Genomic DNA, 15782 nt, shown 5'->3' on the forward strand with positions numbered 1-15782 from the left:
CTTCTGGTAGATTGACCCTTTTATTATTATGAAATATCTCTGTAGTAATGCTCCTTGCCTTCAAGTCTATTTGTCAGTTTTAGTGTAGTCATACTGGAGTTCTTTTGCTAGTATTTGCATGCATCTTTTCTATCCTTTCCCCAAGATTTCTGTCTCCTTATATTTAAGAGATGTCTATTAATCATTGCCTTTTAATTTGACCATTTAATAAATTGCTAATATATTTGAATTCAAATATATCAGGTTACTCTTCATTTTCTCTTTAACTCATCTGGTCTATATTGCTTATTTTTTTTCTCCTTTCTTGCCTGCTTTTGGATTATTTAAGTATTTTTTAAGAATATCATTTTCCCGTTAGCAGGTTAGTTGTGAATTCTTTTAGAATTTTTTTTTATGGTTTGCAATATATATCTCTCACTTATTAAAGTACTTTAACCATGTCCTAGGAAATGAAATAACCTTAAAACGCCTTAATTTATTTGTCTTCTCAACTTACATACTACTGTTATCATCCTTTTAATTGTTTGTATTTCTTTCTATATTTTATTCCCCAGAAAACTGTATTATTTTTATTTTTCACAGTCAGTAATCATTAAGATTTAGCTACCCTTTTTGTTGCTCTTCATTCCTTTCTGCTTCGCCAGGCTTCCACCTGAGATAACTTTCCTTGTGTCTGAAGAATTTCTTTCCTTTCTTCAAGTTTTGAAGTATGACTGGCATGTTTCCCAGGGTCCCTTGTCCTCGGTGGGCCCTGAGATCCAATGTTTGTTTTCTAGTCCTTTTGACCACTCAGTTGCTCAGTCTTTTGTCCACTGCTTGAGAACTGACAGATGCTTTGAAGAGGAAAGCTGCTCCTTGTTGGCCTCCCCTCTCCACGTTTCTCTTCTTTGTAGGGCCTTTGCCCTTGAAGTCCTCATTGCTCTTATATTTCTCCAATGTCTTCACACAGATGTTTTATTAATATTTTGACCAGCAGTTGTTTCTGATGGGAAGGTTCATTTGCAACAAGAGAGTCTGTCATTACTAGGATTATAACTCTTGCCTGGTAATTTTTTGATTTTGCACCCACCCCTTACTGATGGCTTGGGAATGTTCAGTGTGTGTGTGTGGAACTCAGACAATATGATCAACATTGCTCTCATGTTCCTCAATTATGACTGTACACATAAATGACTATATTCATATATACATACATACATGGATGTACATGTAAAATAAATACATAGACATATGAAACACCTATTAAGGCATTTGTAGGATCATTTCTCCTTAGTCCTTTGGAAAAGGTGTAGAAAATTCTTGTTCATCAGCTACTTATAAAACTTTCTATCATTGTTTTCTGAATTATTTCCTGTGGTGTGTGAATGTCCCACATGGTGTTAATAGAATCATTGCTAAAATGGAACAATTGAGAAACTACATCGAATCCTTTCCTTGGAGACTCTCAATAACACATAAGCACACTGAAAGCTCTGAAACATATAAACTTGTTTGATTATGAAATCCTTCAGGGGGAATTCCTATTCTCATCTGTAGGTGAATCTTGGGAAAAACTGCCTTATAGCAAATCTAAATCCACCAAATCCTACACCAATAAATATCTAGTGTTCAAGGGACTTTGTCTTCTCGATGGTGAAGTGCCATCAGTGTTTCCTCAAGCATGGACACTGCAAGGAGAGTCTGAAAGTATACACATCAGATGTTGGGTTTGGGGGGCTGGAGCCCCTCTTCTAATCATTGGTAAAAAAGGCAGAAATTTGGGGTACAGTCATTCTAGCCCTTTGTCTGTTTGTGCTTCCTGGAGTGAAACCATCTGCTCAGGTTCCCTTAGTCCCAGCACAGCGCAGCATGGGGTACCCATGTGTGTTGGTGGAAATTGATTTTTGATTCTCTTAAGACCAAACTCTCCCTCACTTCACCTACCTCTTGGAGGTCTTGCCGCCCCTCTGTACAGGTGAGAGGGTGAGACAGTTGTGACGGAATACACAGAGCTTCTGCTCAGGAGTCAAGAGGCCTGGGTTCAAGTCCTGGTGCTGTGACCTTGGGAGAGTTAACCATGGAGTAGCGGGTGAGAGCACGGGCTTTGGTGTCAGACACACTCAGCCCTTCTACTTCCTTGCTGTGTGATCATGGGCACATCACTTCACCTTCCTGCACCTCAATTTCCTTACCTTCAAGTGGGGATAATAATAACACCCACCTAACCTTCTCTTTGTAGTGAGAAGGAAATAAGATAATGCATGTTAAGTACAATACCTGGAGTGTGCTAGACACCTGGCAAATGTCAGCCGTTATTTCATCTAACCTGACTCCTTCATCTGGGTTTGAGGAGAACCCCAACCACTCATGATGCTTGAGGATCAAATAGAATCTTGAATGTGAAAGAGTTTTGTAAACCCTTGGAGTGACAAAGGGAAATTCAGGCAGTCTTTTCATTACTGCCCTTGATGCTGCCTCATCCCCCTCTGGCCGGGCAGGGCAGGGTGTGGGGACCATACCAGGCTCCATCCCTACTCTCAGGCAGAACCATTCCTCCATTACAGAACATTGGCAAGAAGATGTCCTGCCAACAATTCATTGCCAACTTGGACCAGCTGAATGATGGCCAAGACTTTGCCAAAGACCTGCTGAAGGTATAACTTGCTAAGGGTCCCCATGCTCCCAGCTGTGTTCTGGATGGGTGGGGAGGAGAGAGGTTTCTGCTCCACTAAATCCTGATGGTCCAAGTTCTTCATTCTGGGGTCAGGGTAATGATGGCTTTGGGACAGAGGAGAGACCATCCAGCTCAACACATGACTAGTATGTGTGCCCTGAGCTAGGCAGAGGGTAGGCTTTGTGAGATTTGTTTTTAGTGCCCCACTATCATTATTTCTGTCAAGATAGTGCTCAACACTGCCGCCCATTGTCACAGGTGCCACCGCCATCACCTCCACCTTATCACCCTTATCACCACCACCACCTTCACCACAATCATCAGTATCATCACCACAGGGAAAAGCCCACTCATTCCTTAAACATCACAAGGAATCTAGTTTTCTTTTGAAAGCTTTTGAAAAGTTTCTTTTGAAAAAACTCTGGCTTTTCAAGTTTGGTCAGCTCTCCACTTTGGAGGAATAGGAGCATGTTTTGGGGGATAGGTGATGAGTTCAGTTATAGAGGATGAGTTAGAGAGAATTGATGATATCAGGTGGGCAATTGGATAGTGAGTCTGGAGGTCAGAAAATGAACATTGCCTTCATCAATCTTCTTACCATAATTATGTTCTTCACTGTTAGGAAGAACTAGTTAAAAGTGTATTTGTAAGTAAAATAAAATGATCCCAGTCCCTTCACCCACCTACTCTCCATCTACTCATCCACCCATCTACCCATCCTCCCATATATCCATCCTTCCATCCACATACCCACCCTGCAACTCAATCATTCACCTGTCCCTACACCTACGCATTCATCCATCACCCACACATACTCTCCTACACAGCCCTCTATGCACACTCACCCACCTATTTCTCGGCCCATTGACATAGTTACCAGCTCATCTACCCACTCATCCTCAGTCTATCCAGTCATCTAAACAATACTCACCCACCCCATTCATTCACCTGTCCAATAAATAAGTATGAAGCAAACACCTACTTTGCCCCACTGGCTGAAAAGGTACTCCCTCACTGCATCCACATCGCTAGAGGTAGATGGACTCTGACTCTTCTTTGAACTCCTCTCTTTCCGCCTCTCCTAGACCCTTTACAACTCCATCAAGAATGAAAAACTGGAATGGGCGATGTGAGTAGTGCCCATGAGCACAAATATGGGGAGAGAATTACCGGGAGTGGGGCGAGGGAGTGGCTGACGGTACAGGGAAGTCATGCTGGTTACTCTCCATGGTGCTGATTTCTCTCACCCAGGGCCCTGGTGACCCCTGACCAGCTGGCCAGCTCCTGCTGTTGAGTTCCCCTTTGGATTCATTTCCTGTCTTGATAAACAGTGTGCAGTTTTATAGCTATGGAATAGATTAATCTGACTTAGTTTCATGATATTCACAACAGGTTTTCTGTTCAGGGGATATTGCCACTGTTTTCAATGATGATATCTCTTTCCCCTTGGGAGGTAGACAGGCATGAGCTCTGAGTCCCTTCACAACTCTAGTAATATGACCATATTGAAGTGGTGACTGCTCTTGGCAATGAGGAGATGTGACTGCCTCCTAACTTCTTCCCCTGAGAGGGCAGTGAGACCTGGAGGTACCCAGCCATATGGAAAGAGGTGTGGTGACCTTGATGATTGGGAAGACTATAAGAGGCTTCTGGGTAAAGTTGCCACCCTGCTCTGCTGTACTCCCCAGGGCAGCCTGGGTCTTGGGGTCCATGTGAAGATCCCAGGGAGGGATCGTTAGGAAACCCAACCCAATTGGGGAGAGCTGGCATTTTTCTACCAGGGCTCCAGTGGGGAACCTAGACTTTAGGGGCCTAATCTACTGACCTTCTGTCCCTGGGACTTGGGCAGTCTGCCCATGGGTTACTTCTCCCTTGGGCTTGGCTTTCAGAGAGGTGAGGGAAGACCAGGGGATAAGTCTGAAGGTGGTAAGGTCTCCAACTTTGTGATCAAAGGTGAAGATTGGAGCTTGGAGGCCAAAAATAAAATTTCAGAGGACAAAGGTCAGAATTGGAGACTCAGGTCAAAGGTCTGGATCTATGGTTGGAATTGAAACCCCCTTATCTCTGTTCCTCACCTCTAACTGGCTTCCAGAGGAGCGTTTGGTGGGGGGAGGGCATGTTGGCATGGGGATGAGGCCTCTGTGGAGGTGGTACTCAAGCCTAGTACTTTCCTAGTGATGAAGATGAGCTGAGGAAATCACTCTCTGAGCTGGTGGATGACAAGTTTGGGACAGGCACAAAGAAGGTGACACGGATCCTGGATGGTAGCAACCCCTTCCTGGATGTCCCTCAAGCTCTCAGCGCCACCACCTACAAGCATGGTGTGCTGACCCGGAAGACTCACGCCGACATGGATGGCAAGAGGAGTAGGTGTCAGGCGGGGAAGGGGCATGGGGAGGGATGCTAGTCCAGAGAGGGTCTGCACCCCCTTGGCTGCTCCTTTGGGAATGCACATGCCAGCAGACATGTAGGGGAACACAGGGGAGGAGATACTGGGATGGGTGTTATGGCCACACTACCCACGCTCCCCACTCCCTAGCACCCCGTGGGAGGCGTGGCTGGAAGAAATTCTACGCGGTGCTCAAAGGGACCATTCTGTACCTGCAGAAGGTGAGAGATTCCCCCAGAATCTTTACTCAGGAAGGGCCAACTCAGCCCCTGCCCAGAGGGTCCTGGGAAAGGCCTAGCGCTTAGGCAGATCTTGGATCCTCCCACATCAAGGACCTGACTTTGGCTCACCGAGGGCTTTGGTGGTTTCAGAGAAGGGCCTTTTAAAGGGGGTTTCAAAGGAGTAAGGCCTGTTCTAGCTTCTAGGGCCAACTGGGTGCTGGGAGGAGTGTGTGGTGATTCTTGTTGAGGTGGGTATGGTATCAGAGTGGCAGCAGCTGAAAGATGGTGGGATGTGTAGGGACAGAGAGAAGGAGAATGACAGGGAGGGACAGTGAGGGTGGAGGTACGGGTCAGCAAACCAGAGCCTGGTGATGACAGAGACTTGCCCACCCCTGACCTGGCCTGTCCAGGATGAGTACAGGCCGGACAAAGCCCTGTCCGAGGGTGACTTGAAGAATGCCATCCGTGTGCACCACGCTCTGGCCACCAGGGCCTCTGACTACAGCAAGAAGTCCAACGTGCTCAAGCTGAAGACAGCTGACTGGAGGGTGTTCCTCTTCCAGGCACCGTAAGTAGAAGTGGCATCCCCTCGCTCAAACCCTGGGCTCAGGACCTGCCCCACACCCTTGCCTCATCTACCTCAGGGGAGGTGCCTTAGCTTCCCCTGCACAGCAGCCATGAGAGCAAGTGTAATTGCTTGGCACAGACAGCTCATGTCCCTCCTGACAGCAGTGTTTCTCAAGCGTGATCCCTCAGCATCTCCTGGAAAACTTGTTAGAGGAAGTTCCCTGGTGGTCAAGTGGTTAAGACTATGCTCCCAATGCAGGGGGCACAGGTTTGATCCCTTGTTGGGGAACTAAGATCCTGCATGCTGCCCAGTGTGGTAAAAAATAGCCACCAGACTTGTTAGAAATACAGTTTCTGTGGTCCCACCTTCAGTTCAGTTCACTCGCTCAGTGCTGTCCAACTCTTTGCGACCCCATGAATTGCAGCACACCAGGCCTCCCTGTCTATCACCAACTCCCGGAGTTCACTCAGACTCACGTCCATCGAGTCAGTGATGCCATCCAGCCATCTCATCCTTGGTCGTCCCCTTCTCCTCCTGCCCCCAATCCCTCCCAGCATCAGAGTCTTTTCCAATGAGTCAACTCTTCGCATGAGGTGGCCAAAGTACTGGAGTTTCAGCTTTAGCATCATTCCTTCCAAAGAAATCCCAGGGCTGATCTCCTTCAGAATGGACTGGTTGGATCTCCTTGCAGTCCAAGGGACTCTCAAGAGTCTTCTCCAACACCGCAGTTCAAAAGCATCAATTCTTCAGCGCTCAGCCTTCCTCACAGTCCAACTCTCACATCCATACATGACCACTGGAAAAACCATAGCCTTGACTAGATGGACCTTAGTTGGCAAAGTAATGTCTCTGCTTTTGAATATGCTGTCTAGGTTGGTCATAACTTTTCTTCCAAGGAGTAAGTGTCTTTTAATTTCATGGCTGCAATCACCATCTGCAGTGATTTTGGAGCCCCAAAAAATAAAGTCTGACACTGTTTCCACTGTTTCCCCATCTATTTCCCATGAAGTGATGGGACCGGATGCCATGATCTTCATTTTCTGAATGTTGAGCTTTAAGCCAACTTTTTCACTCTCCACTTTCACTTTCATCAAGAGGCTTTTTAGTTCCTCTTCACTTTCTACCATAAGGGTGGTGTCATCTGCGTATCTGAGGTTATTGATATTTCTCCCGGCAATCTTGAGTCCAGCTTGTGTTTCTTCCAGTCCAGCGTTTCTCATGATGTACTCTGCATATAAGTTAAATAAGCAGGGTGACAATATACAGCCTTGACATACTCCTTTTCCTATTTGGAACCAGTCTGTTGTTCCATGTCCAGTTCTAACTGTTGCTTCCTGACCTGCATACAGATTTCTCAAGAGGCAGGTCAGGTGGTCTGGTATTCCCATCTCTTTCAGAATTTTCCACAGTTTATTGTGATCCACACAGTCAAAGGATTTGGCATAGTCAATAAAGCAGAAATAGATGTTTTTCTGGAACTCTTTTGCTTTTTCCATGATCCAGCAGATGTTGGCTATTTGATCTTTGGTTCCTCTGCCTTTTCTAAAACCAGCTTGAACATCAGGAAGTTCATGGTTCATGTACTGCTGAAACCTGGCTTGGAGAATTTTGAGCATTACTTTACTAGCATGTGAGATGAGTGCAATTGTGCGGTAGTTTGAGCATTCTTTGGCATTGCCTTTCTTTGGGATTGGAATGAAAAGTGACCTTTTCCAGTCCTGTGGCCACTGCTGAGTTTTCCAAGTTTGCTGGCATATTGAGTGCAGCACTTTCCCAGCATCATCTTTCAGGATTTGAAACAGCTCAACTGGAATTCCATCACCTCCACTAGCTTTGTTCGTAGTGATGCTTTCTAAGGCCCACTTGACTTCACATTCCAGGATGTCTGGCTCTAGATGAGTGATCACACCATGGTGATTATCTGGGTTGTGAAGATCTTTTAGACCTCCTGATTCAAACACTGGAGGTGGGCCAGCAGTTGTGTTTTAATAAGACCTCAAGGTGATTCTGATATGCACTGAAGTCTTTAAATACAAGGCAGATGGACTCTTTGTAAATCATCCTCCACTTAAAGTTGGGGTGATGGGCGCAGAAGACTCACCCTATGGTTTCTCCATAAGGCCTTCTTTCTACGCCACTGCACCTCATCCTTCTATGACTTGAAATTCGGGTTTCATGTGCAGATGAACTTAAAAGGGGGGAGACTGGCAGGTGAACTCTGAGGATAGGAGTGGACGTGGACATGCCGGACCAGGCAGTGGGGGAGGGCCGAGAGGGCAGAGTCGGGGTGACCAGTTGCCCAGCTGCCTCTGACCTCCCCTGCTGGTCTCAGATTCACTAGCTTCAGGCCATTAGCTCTGGACCTGGCTGGGCAGCTTCATTTTCACACGGAAATCCAGGCCTTGTCTGGGAGCTGGGACAGAAGGGAGCTCCCTACACAGACATGACCAGGCCCATCAGCTCCCATCCTGCCACCCTCCCTCTCCCCTTTGCCCGCCTACACGGAGGTCTTTGTGGCCTCTCTGTACCTGGCTGTGCTGGGTGCTGGGTGGGGGATAGGGAGTCCTATTGTGAGAAGCCAGTGCACTCTCCCCTTCCCTCCCGTCCCCAGGAGCAAAGAGGAAATGCTGTCCTGGATCCTGAGGATCAACCTGGTGGCTGCCATCTTCTCAGCGCCCTCCTTCCCCGCTGCCGTCAGCTCCATGAAGAAGTTCTGTCGGCCTCTGTTGCCCTCCTGCACTACTCGCCTCTGCCAGGTACAAGCTCCTGGGCTCACGACACCACCTCCCCTGGCCCCTCATTCAGCAGTGTCTACCCGGTGTCTGGTCCTGGGGTGAGAGACAAGTCAAAAGAGCAGACATTCTCCTCCATTCCCCCACCCACACCCCGACTTACACACGGGGAGACTGAGGTCATACCCTGCATGGTGGCATGGGTGTGCCGATGGCGGTGTGTCCAGTGGATGTGTGGTCTGTGGGTGTCCTGTGTGTCTGGTTGTGAATGGTTGTGAGTGTGTGTGTCGTGGGGAGCGAGTGACAGGCGAGACTTGGAGAACCCTTTATCCAGCTGCTTCCCTCATCTACCCTTACATGTTTCTTTGTAATCCTTAAAAATCTCCTGGGCTTCCCAGGTGGCTCAGTGGTAAAGAATCTGCCTGCCTGTGCAGGAGCCAAAGGAGGCATGGTTTTGATCCCTGGGTTGGGAAGATCCCCTGGAGAAGGGAATGGCAACCGACTGCAGTAGTCTTGCCTGAAGAATCCCATGGGCGAGGAACCTGGTGGGCTACAGTCCATGGGGTTACAAAGAGTTGGACACGACTGAGCGCACACGTGCACATGTGCGCACACACACACACACATCAATACTCCATTTTTCAGGGATTTTTTTGAGAGGAGAGGATAAATGCTGGGCTACTACTTGCATAGTGGAGAGTGGGTCAGAGCCATGCTTTCCATCCTGTCAGGGCCCTTTTCTGATGGGCCAGTGTCTGGGGTCTTGTCTGTGGAGCCCCTAGGGCTGCTGCTTGTGTCCACAGCTGTGCCAGCACTCTTGGTGCTCCCACACAGGCACACTTACCATTCAAGTACACGCATGTTTGTGTGTATACACACATACACATACACATACGCAGCCCAGTGCCCATAAGGCACAAAAGGGTCTGGCTGTCCTGTGGTGGGTGGGGTGTACTGTTCACTTGTCTGGTAGTAACAGTGTCTCTGTCTTTGGGTGTGATCCTGGGTCTGTGGCCTTCAGATGTGTCTGGACATGAGGTATGAGAGGCTGTGTGCATCGCATGAAGCCTGGGGCACCGGGCTGAGTCTCGGTGCTTGTGTGTCTATGTCAGGGAGTGTGCACACACGAGAGTGAGGGCCTCGAATCTCCTGAGCCTGCTGGGGAGGCTCCGGGGGGAGCTGATGCCGATGGTGGGAGGGGATGAAGGAAGGCGGTGCAGTTGCACTCTTTCAGGCACAGACCTGGCTCTGCCCCTGCGTGTTGGATGGCCTTGACAAGTCCTCGGTTTCCCCTTGGGGGAGCAGCTCTCCTTTGGATGAGGCCCACCCCTATGACCCCCTGAGGGTGGGACCTCACCATCCATGACTGATCTTTGCAGGAGGAGCAGCTGCGCTCTCATGAGAATAAGCTGAGGCAGGTGACTGCAGAGCTGGCTGAGCACAAGTGTCACCCAGTTGAGCGGGGCATCAAGTCCAAGGAGGCTGAGGAGAACCGGCTGAAGGAGCATTATCTCACGTTTGAGGTGGGCCCATCACAGGAGGATTTGGAAGGACAGGGCTGGGGCAGGAGGAAGAGGCCAGCTTCTCCTTCCACATCTTTCCACAGCCAGGGACTCCTGCTTTGGGAGCACTCCACTTTGGGGGCTCCCCTGAGGTCATGAACTGCAGTCACCTGTGGGCCAGTCTCTGCACAGCCCAGCTGCACAGACAACTCACTTGTCTATCTACCAGAGACCTCCCTGGCCCTCTGCATCCTTCTTCAAGCCCCTGCTTCACCTCCAATTTCTGCATAGGCCCAGCTTTTCGGGAAGCTTCTACAACCAAACCACAGAGCTCACAAGCCCTCTCCATGTGACTTTCCCCCCTTCACATCTCAGGTGCCTCTCTCAGTGGGTTTATCAAGCAGAGCACCTTGGCCTCTCCTTCTGAGCTCTCCCTTTCTTCTGTTTTGTCTCTGCCCCCTACCTGCTTCTGCCCTACAGTGTTCTGCCTTCATTGTATGAAGGATGAGGGTAGACTGAGGGGAGGAAGGCAGGAACCACTTGTCCATTTTGGACTGACCTGCACATGGGGGTGGACAGGTATAAGAGAGGCTGAGACCAAGCCAGGAAGTCCCTGGAGTGGAGGGGCAGGGAATCGCCCATCTCAGTCTCTAGATTTCCACACTGACTTTCTATTGTGGTATAGAGGAGAGAGGAAAGATAAATCCTGCCTTTTGGAAAAACATGATGCTTTATAGCTTTCGGAAGCCTTCTCAGATCCACTCTCTGCAAGGTAAAAAATAACCATGCTGATTGCCAGGCATGATTCTCTTCACTTCCCTTATGTTGACTGATTTAATCCTCATATCAACTGTATGATGTGGGTTTGTTATACCCATTTTACAGATGGGGAAATTGAGGCTTGGAAAGGTTGGATCATGTGCTTGAGGCGACACAGTTAAGTGAAGGAGTCAGGATCCTACCCAGGTGACTGATTGTGCCTCCAAAGCCCTGGTCTTTCTCACCCTCAGCCTGGCTTAACTGGTGGGTGAAGTGGCAGGGCAGATGGACAGTAGGGGTGGGTAGAGCCCAAAACAAAGAGCTTTTCAGTTTCTGTGGCAGAGCTGGGTGAGAACAGAATCTTATGACCCTTAGTCCCTGCCTCTCCCACGATGGTGGTGAGGGCCTGAAGCTCTGAGTTAAGACCTCAGACACTGCCAAACCTCCCTTCTAATTGTTTACCAATTTATAGCCCCTTTAATAGCTCATGAACACAGCTCTCTCTCCATACCCTCAGCAACACTGGACATAGTCTTCGTTAATATGATAGGTTTAGCAAGTGGTGTCTTATTGATGTTTTAACTTGGTTTAAAGTTTTTAAAACAATTTTGATTTAAAAAGCATAGCGTAAGATTGATCATGGTTAAGGTTAAGGAATCAATGGTTAAGGAACCATTTTAAGTATGATAGTTCAGTAATGTTAAATCTTTTCATATTCTTGGGCAACTAATCTCCAGAACTTTTTCATCTTCCAAACTGAAACTCTATAGCTATTAAACAACATACTCCTCAGAACCTTCCTCCTGGCCCTAGTCCTTGACTACTACAGTCCTACTTTCTGTCTCTATGAATGTGACTACTCTAAGTGCTTCATACAAGTGGAACCACAGAATTTATATTTTCGTGACTGGCCTGTGTCACATGACATAAGGTTTTCAAGCTTCACCCCTACTGTAGCATGTATCGGAATTTCTTTCCTTTTGCTCTTCTGTTGTATTTGGACACCACATTTTGTCTGTCCTTTCATCGGCTGATGCACATTTGGGTTGCTTTGATCTTTTGGCTACTGTTAATAATGCTGCCATGAACATGGGTGTGCAAATGTTTCTTTGAGATCCTGCTTCCACTCCTGCTTTTATGTCCAGAAGTGGAATTGCTAAACTGTATGGTAATATTATTTTCACTTTTTGAAGAATAACCCCACTGTTTTCCATAGTAGTTGTATCAATTTACATTCCCACCAATAGTGTACTTGGATTCTAATTCTTCAACATCTTTATCAATATGCTTGTTACTTTATTTATTTTTTTGGATAGTGGTTATCTTAATGCATGTGAGGTGATAATTTCATTGTGGTTTCAATCTGTATTTTCCTGATGGATAATGATATTGATAGAGAAGCTCTATGTAGTCAGCAAGAACAAAACCTGGTGCTGACTGAGGCTCAGATCATGAGCTTCTTATTGCAAAGTTCAGGCTTAAATTGAAGAAAGTAGGAAAAACTACCAGGACATTTAGGTATGATCTAAATCAAATCCCTTATGATTATACCATGGAGGTGACAAATAGATTCAAGGGATAAGATCTGGTACACAGAGTGCTTGAAGAACTATGGACAGAGGTTTGTAACACTGTACAGGAGGTGGTGACCAAAGCCATCCCCCCAAAAAAGAAATGTGAGAAGGCAAAGTGATTGTCTGAGGAGGTCTTACAAAAAGCTGAGGAAAGAGAAGTGAAAGGCAAGGGAGAAAAGGAAAGATACACCCAACTGAATGCAGAGTTCCAGAGAGTAGCAAGGAGAGATAAGAAGGCCCTCTTAAATGAACAATGCAAAGAAATAGAGGAAAATAATAGAATGGGAAAGACTAGAGATCTCTTCAAGAAAATTAGAGATACCAAGGGAACATTTCATGCATGTTGTGACATGACATTTCATGCAAAGATGGGCACAATAAAGGACAGAAATTGTAAGGACCTAACAGAAGCAGAAGAGATTAAGAAGAGGTGGTAAGAATACACAGAAGAACTATACGAGAAAGGTCTTAATGAGCTGGATAACCATGGTGGTATGATCGCTCACTTAACTAGAGCCAGACATCCTGGAGTGTGAAGTCAAGTGTGCTTTAGGAAGCATTACTATGAAAAAAGCTAGTGGAGATGACAAAATTCCAGCTGAGCTATTTCAAATCCTAAAAGATGCTGTTGTTAAGGTGCTGCACTCAATATGTCAGCAAATTTGGAAAACTCAGCAGTAACCACAAGATTGGAAAATGTCGTTTTTCATTCCAGTCCCAAAGAAGGGTAATGCCAAAAAACGTTCAAACTACCATACAGTTGCACTCATTTCACATTCTATCAAGGTTATGCTCAAAATCCTGTAAGCTAGGCTTCAACAGTATGTGAACTGAGAATTTCCAGATATACAAGCTGGGTTTTGAAGAGTCAGAGGAACCAGAGATCAAATTGCCAACATTTGCTGGATCATGGAGAAAGCAAGGGAGTTCCAGAAAAACATCTACTTCTGCTTCATTGACCATACTACAGCCTTAGACTGTGTTCAGTTCAGTTCAGTCGCTCAGTCATGTCTGACTCTTTGCGACCGCATGAATCACAGCATGCCAGGCCTCCCTGTCTATCACCAACTCCTGGAGTTTACCCAAACTCATGTCTATTGAGTCAGTGATGCCATCTAACCATCTCATCCTCTGTCGTCCCCTTCTCCTCCTGCCTTCAATCTTTCCCAACATCAGGGTCTTCTCAAATGAGTCAGCTCTTCGTATCAGGTGGCCAAAATATTGGAGTTTCAGCTTCAACATCAGTCCTTCCAATGAACACCCAGGACTGATTTCCTTTAGGATGAACTGGTTGGATCTCCTTGCAGTCCAAGGGACTCTCAAGAGTCTTCTCCAGCACCACAGTTCAAAAGTATCAATTCTTCGGTGCTCAGCTTTCTTTATAGTCCAATTCTCACATCCATACATGACCAATGGAAAAACCATAGCCTTGACTAGACGGACCTTTGTTAGACTGTGTGGATCACAACAAACTGTGGAAAATTCTTAAAGAGAAGATTCTTACCTATCTCCTGAGAAGCTTTATTCCAGTAAAGAAGATACAGTTAGAAAGGAGTACGTCAAGGCTGTATATTGTCACCCTGCTTATTTAACTTATATGCAGAGTACATCATGGGAAATGCCAGGCTGGGTGAATCACAAGGTGGAATCAAGAATTCCAGGAGAAATATCAACAACCTCAGATATTGGCATATATACATACACCTCAGATATTCTACCACTGTAATGGCAGAAAGTGAACAGGAACTAAAGAGCTTCTTGAGGAGGATGAAAGAGGAGAGTCAAAAAGCTGGCTTGAAACTCAACATTTAAAACATTAAAATCATGGCATTCAATTGCATCACTTCATGGCAAATAGAAGGGGAAAAAGTGGAAGCAGTGACAGATTTTATTTTCTTGGGTTCCAAAATCACTGAAGATATTGGCTGCAGCCATGACAAACCTAGACAGCATATTAAAAAGCAGAGACATTACTCTGCTGACAAAAGTCCATATAATCAAAGCTATGGTTTTACAGTAGTCATGTATGGATGTGAGAAAGCTGAGTGCTGAAGAATCGATGCTTTTGACTTGTGGTGCTGGAGAAGACTCTTGAAAGTCCCTTGGACTGCAAGATCAAACCAGTCAATCTTAAAGGAAATCAACCCCAGATATTCACTGGAAGGACTGTTGCTGAAGCTGAAGCTCCAATACTTTGGCCACCAGATATGAAGGGCCGACTCATTGAAAAAGACTCTGATGCTGGGAAATATGGAAGGCTAAAGGAGAAGGGGGTGGCAGAGGATGAGATGGTTAGATAGCGTCATTGATTCAATGAACAAGAATCTGGGTAAACTCCAGGAGTTCATAGAGGACAGAGGAGTCTGGTGTGCTGAAATCCATGGGTTGCAAAAATTGGACATGACTTAGCAACTGAACAACAGCAGCAAAATGATGCTGAGCATCCTTTTTTTGTGCTTATTGGTCATTAGTGTATCTTCTTTGGTGAAATGTCTATTCAAGTCCTTTATACATCTTGAAATTGGGCTGTGTTTTGTTGTTGAGTTCTAGGAGCTTTTTCCCCCTTTTAATATTCTGGATACTAGACCTTTACTAGATTAATGATTTGCAAATATTTTTCCCATTCTGTAGATTGCATTTTCATCCTATTGATTGTGTTCTTTGATACAGAGGTGTTTTAAATTTTGATAAAATCCCATTTGTCTATTTTCACTCTCATTGCCTATGCTTTTGCTATCATATCCAATAAGTCATTGCCAATTAATTTTGATTTTTAAAATTATGAGTTAAATATCTGTGTATGCCCTTTGCCTATTTTTAAAATTGTTTATCTCCTTTTATTGATTGGTGAGAACTCTTTAAATATCAAAGAGAGAGTCTTTTGTCATATGAGGTACAAATTTTTTTTTTGCAATTTGTTGTTTATCTTTTGACCTTTTTTTGGCCTTTCTCTGCTCTTTTCCCAGAAAAGCCGTTATGAGACCTATATCCACCTCCTGGCTGTGAAGATCAAAGTGGGCTCTGATGACCTGGAGCAGATTGAGGCCCGGTTGGCCACCCTGGAGGGGGATGACCCTTCACTCCGCAAGACACACTCGAGCCCTGCCCTCAGCCAGGGCCATGGAACTGTGACTGGCAGCAAAGCCCCAAGGGATACCACTGGGCCTGATACTTAGCTGGCAAGGATGGGCAGGCCTCAGAGGCAGGCGATGCCCCTGGAGGGGCCAGTGAGCACAATTCCAGCTAGGGGCCACTCAGACAAGCTGCAGACAGTTGTTAGGCACCCAGAGGGGTGTGGAGAGCCTTGTGGGCTAAGGAGATGGAGATGCTATTCATGGTGTCGATCTTGCATCCTAGGGCTGCTCTGGGCCTTAGAGCCTGTCA

At 46.2% G+C, this 15782-nt stretch overlaps 1 protein-coding gene across 1 annotated transcript in view; it reads left to right on the top strand.

Moving 5' to 3' along the window:
* The window catches only part of PSD2 (pleckstrin and Sec7 domain containing 2), a 37006-nt gene extending 21432 nt beyond the window's left edge, over nt 1-15574 (top strand). Inside the window, exons 7-14 of the mRNA XM_068979840.1 lie at nt 2544-2633; nt 3739-3782; nt 4829-5019; nt 5193-5263; nt 5674-5831; nt 8443-8587; nt 9943-10086; nt 15365-15574. Coding sequence (XP_068835941.1) covers nt 2544-2633; nt 3739-3782; nt 4829-5019; nt 5193-5263; nt 5674-5831; nt 8443-8587; nt 9943-10086; nt 15365-15574 — 1053 coding nt within the window. The remainder of the gene's footprint in view (nt 1-2543; nt 2634-3738; nt 3783-4828; nt 5020-5192; nt 5264-5673; nt 5832-8442; nt 8588-9942; nt 10087-15364) is intronic.
* Nucleotides 15575-15782: the final 208 nt, after the last annotated feature.

The sequence above is a fragment of the Capricornis sumatraensis genome, chromosome 9 (assembly GCF_032405125.1).
Source record: "Capricornis sumatraensis isolate serow.1 chromosome 9, serow.2, whole genome shotgun sequence".
NCBI lineage: Eukaryota > Metazoa > Chordata > Mammalia > Artiodactyla > Bovidae > Capricornis > Capricornis sumatraensis.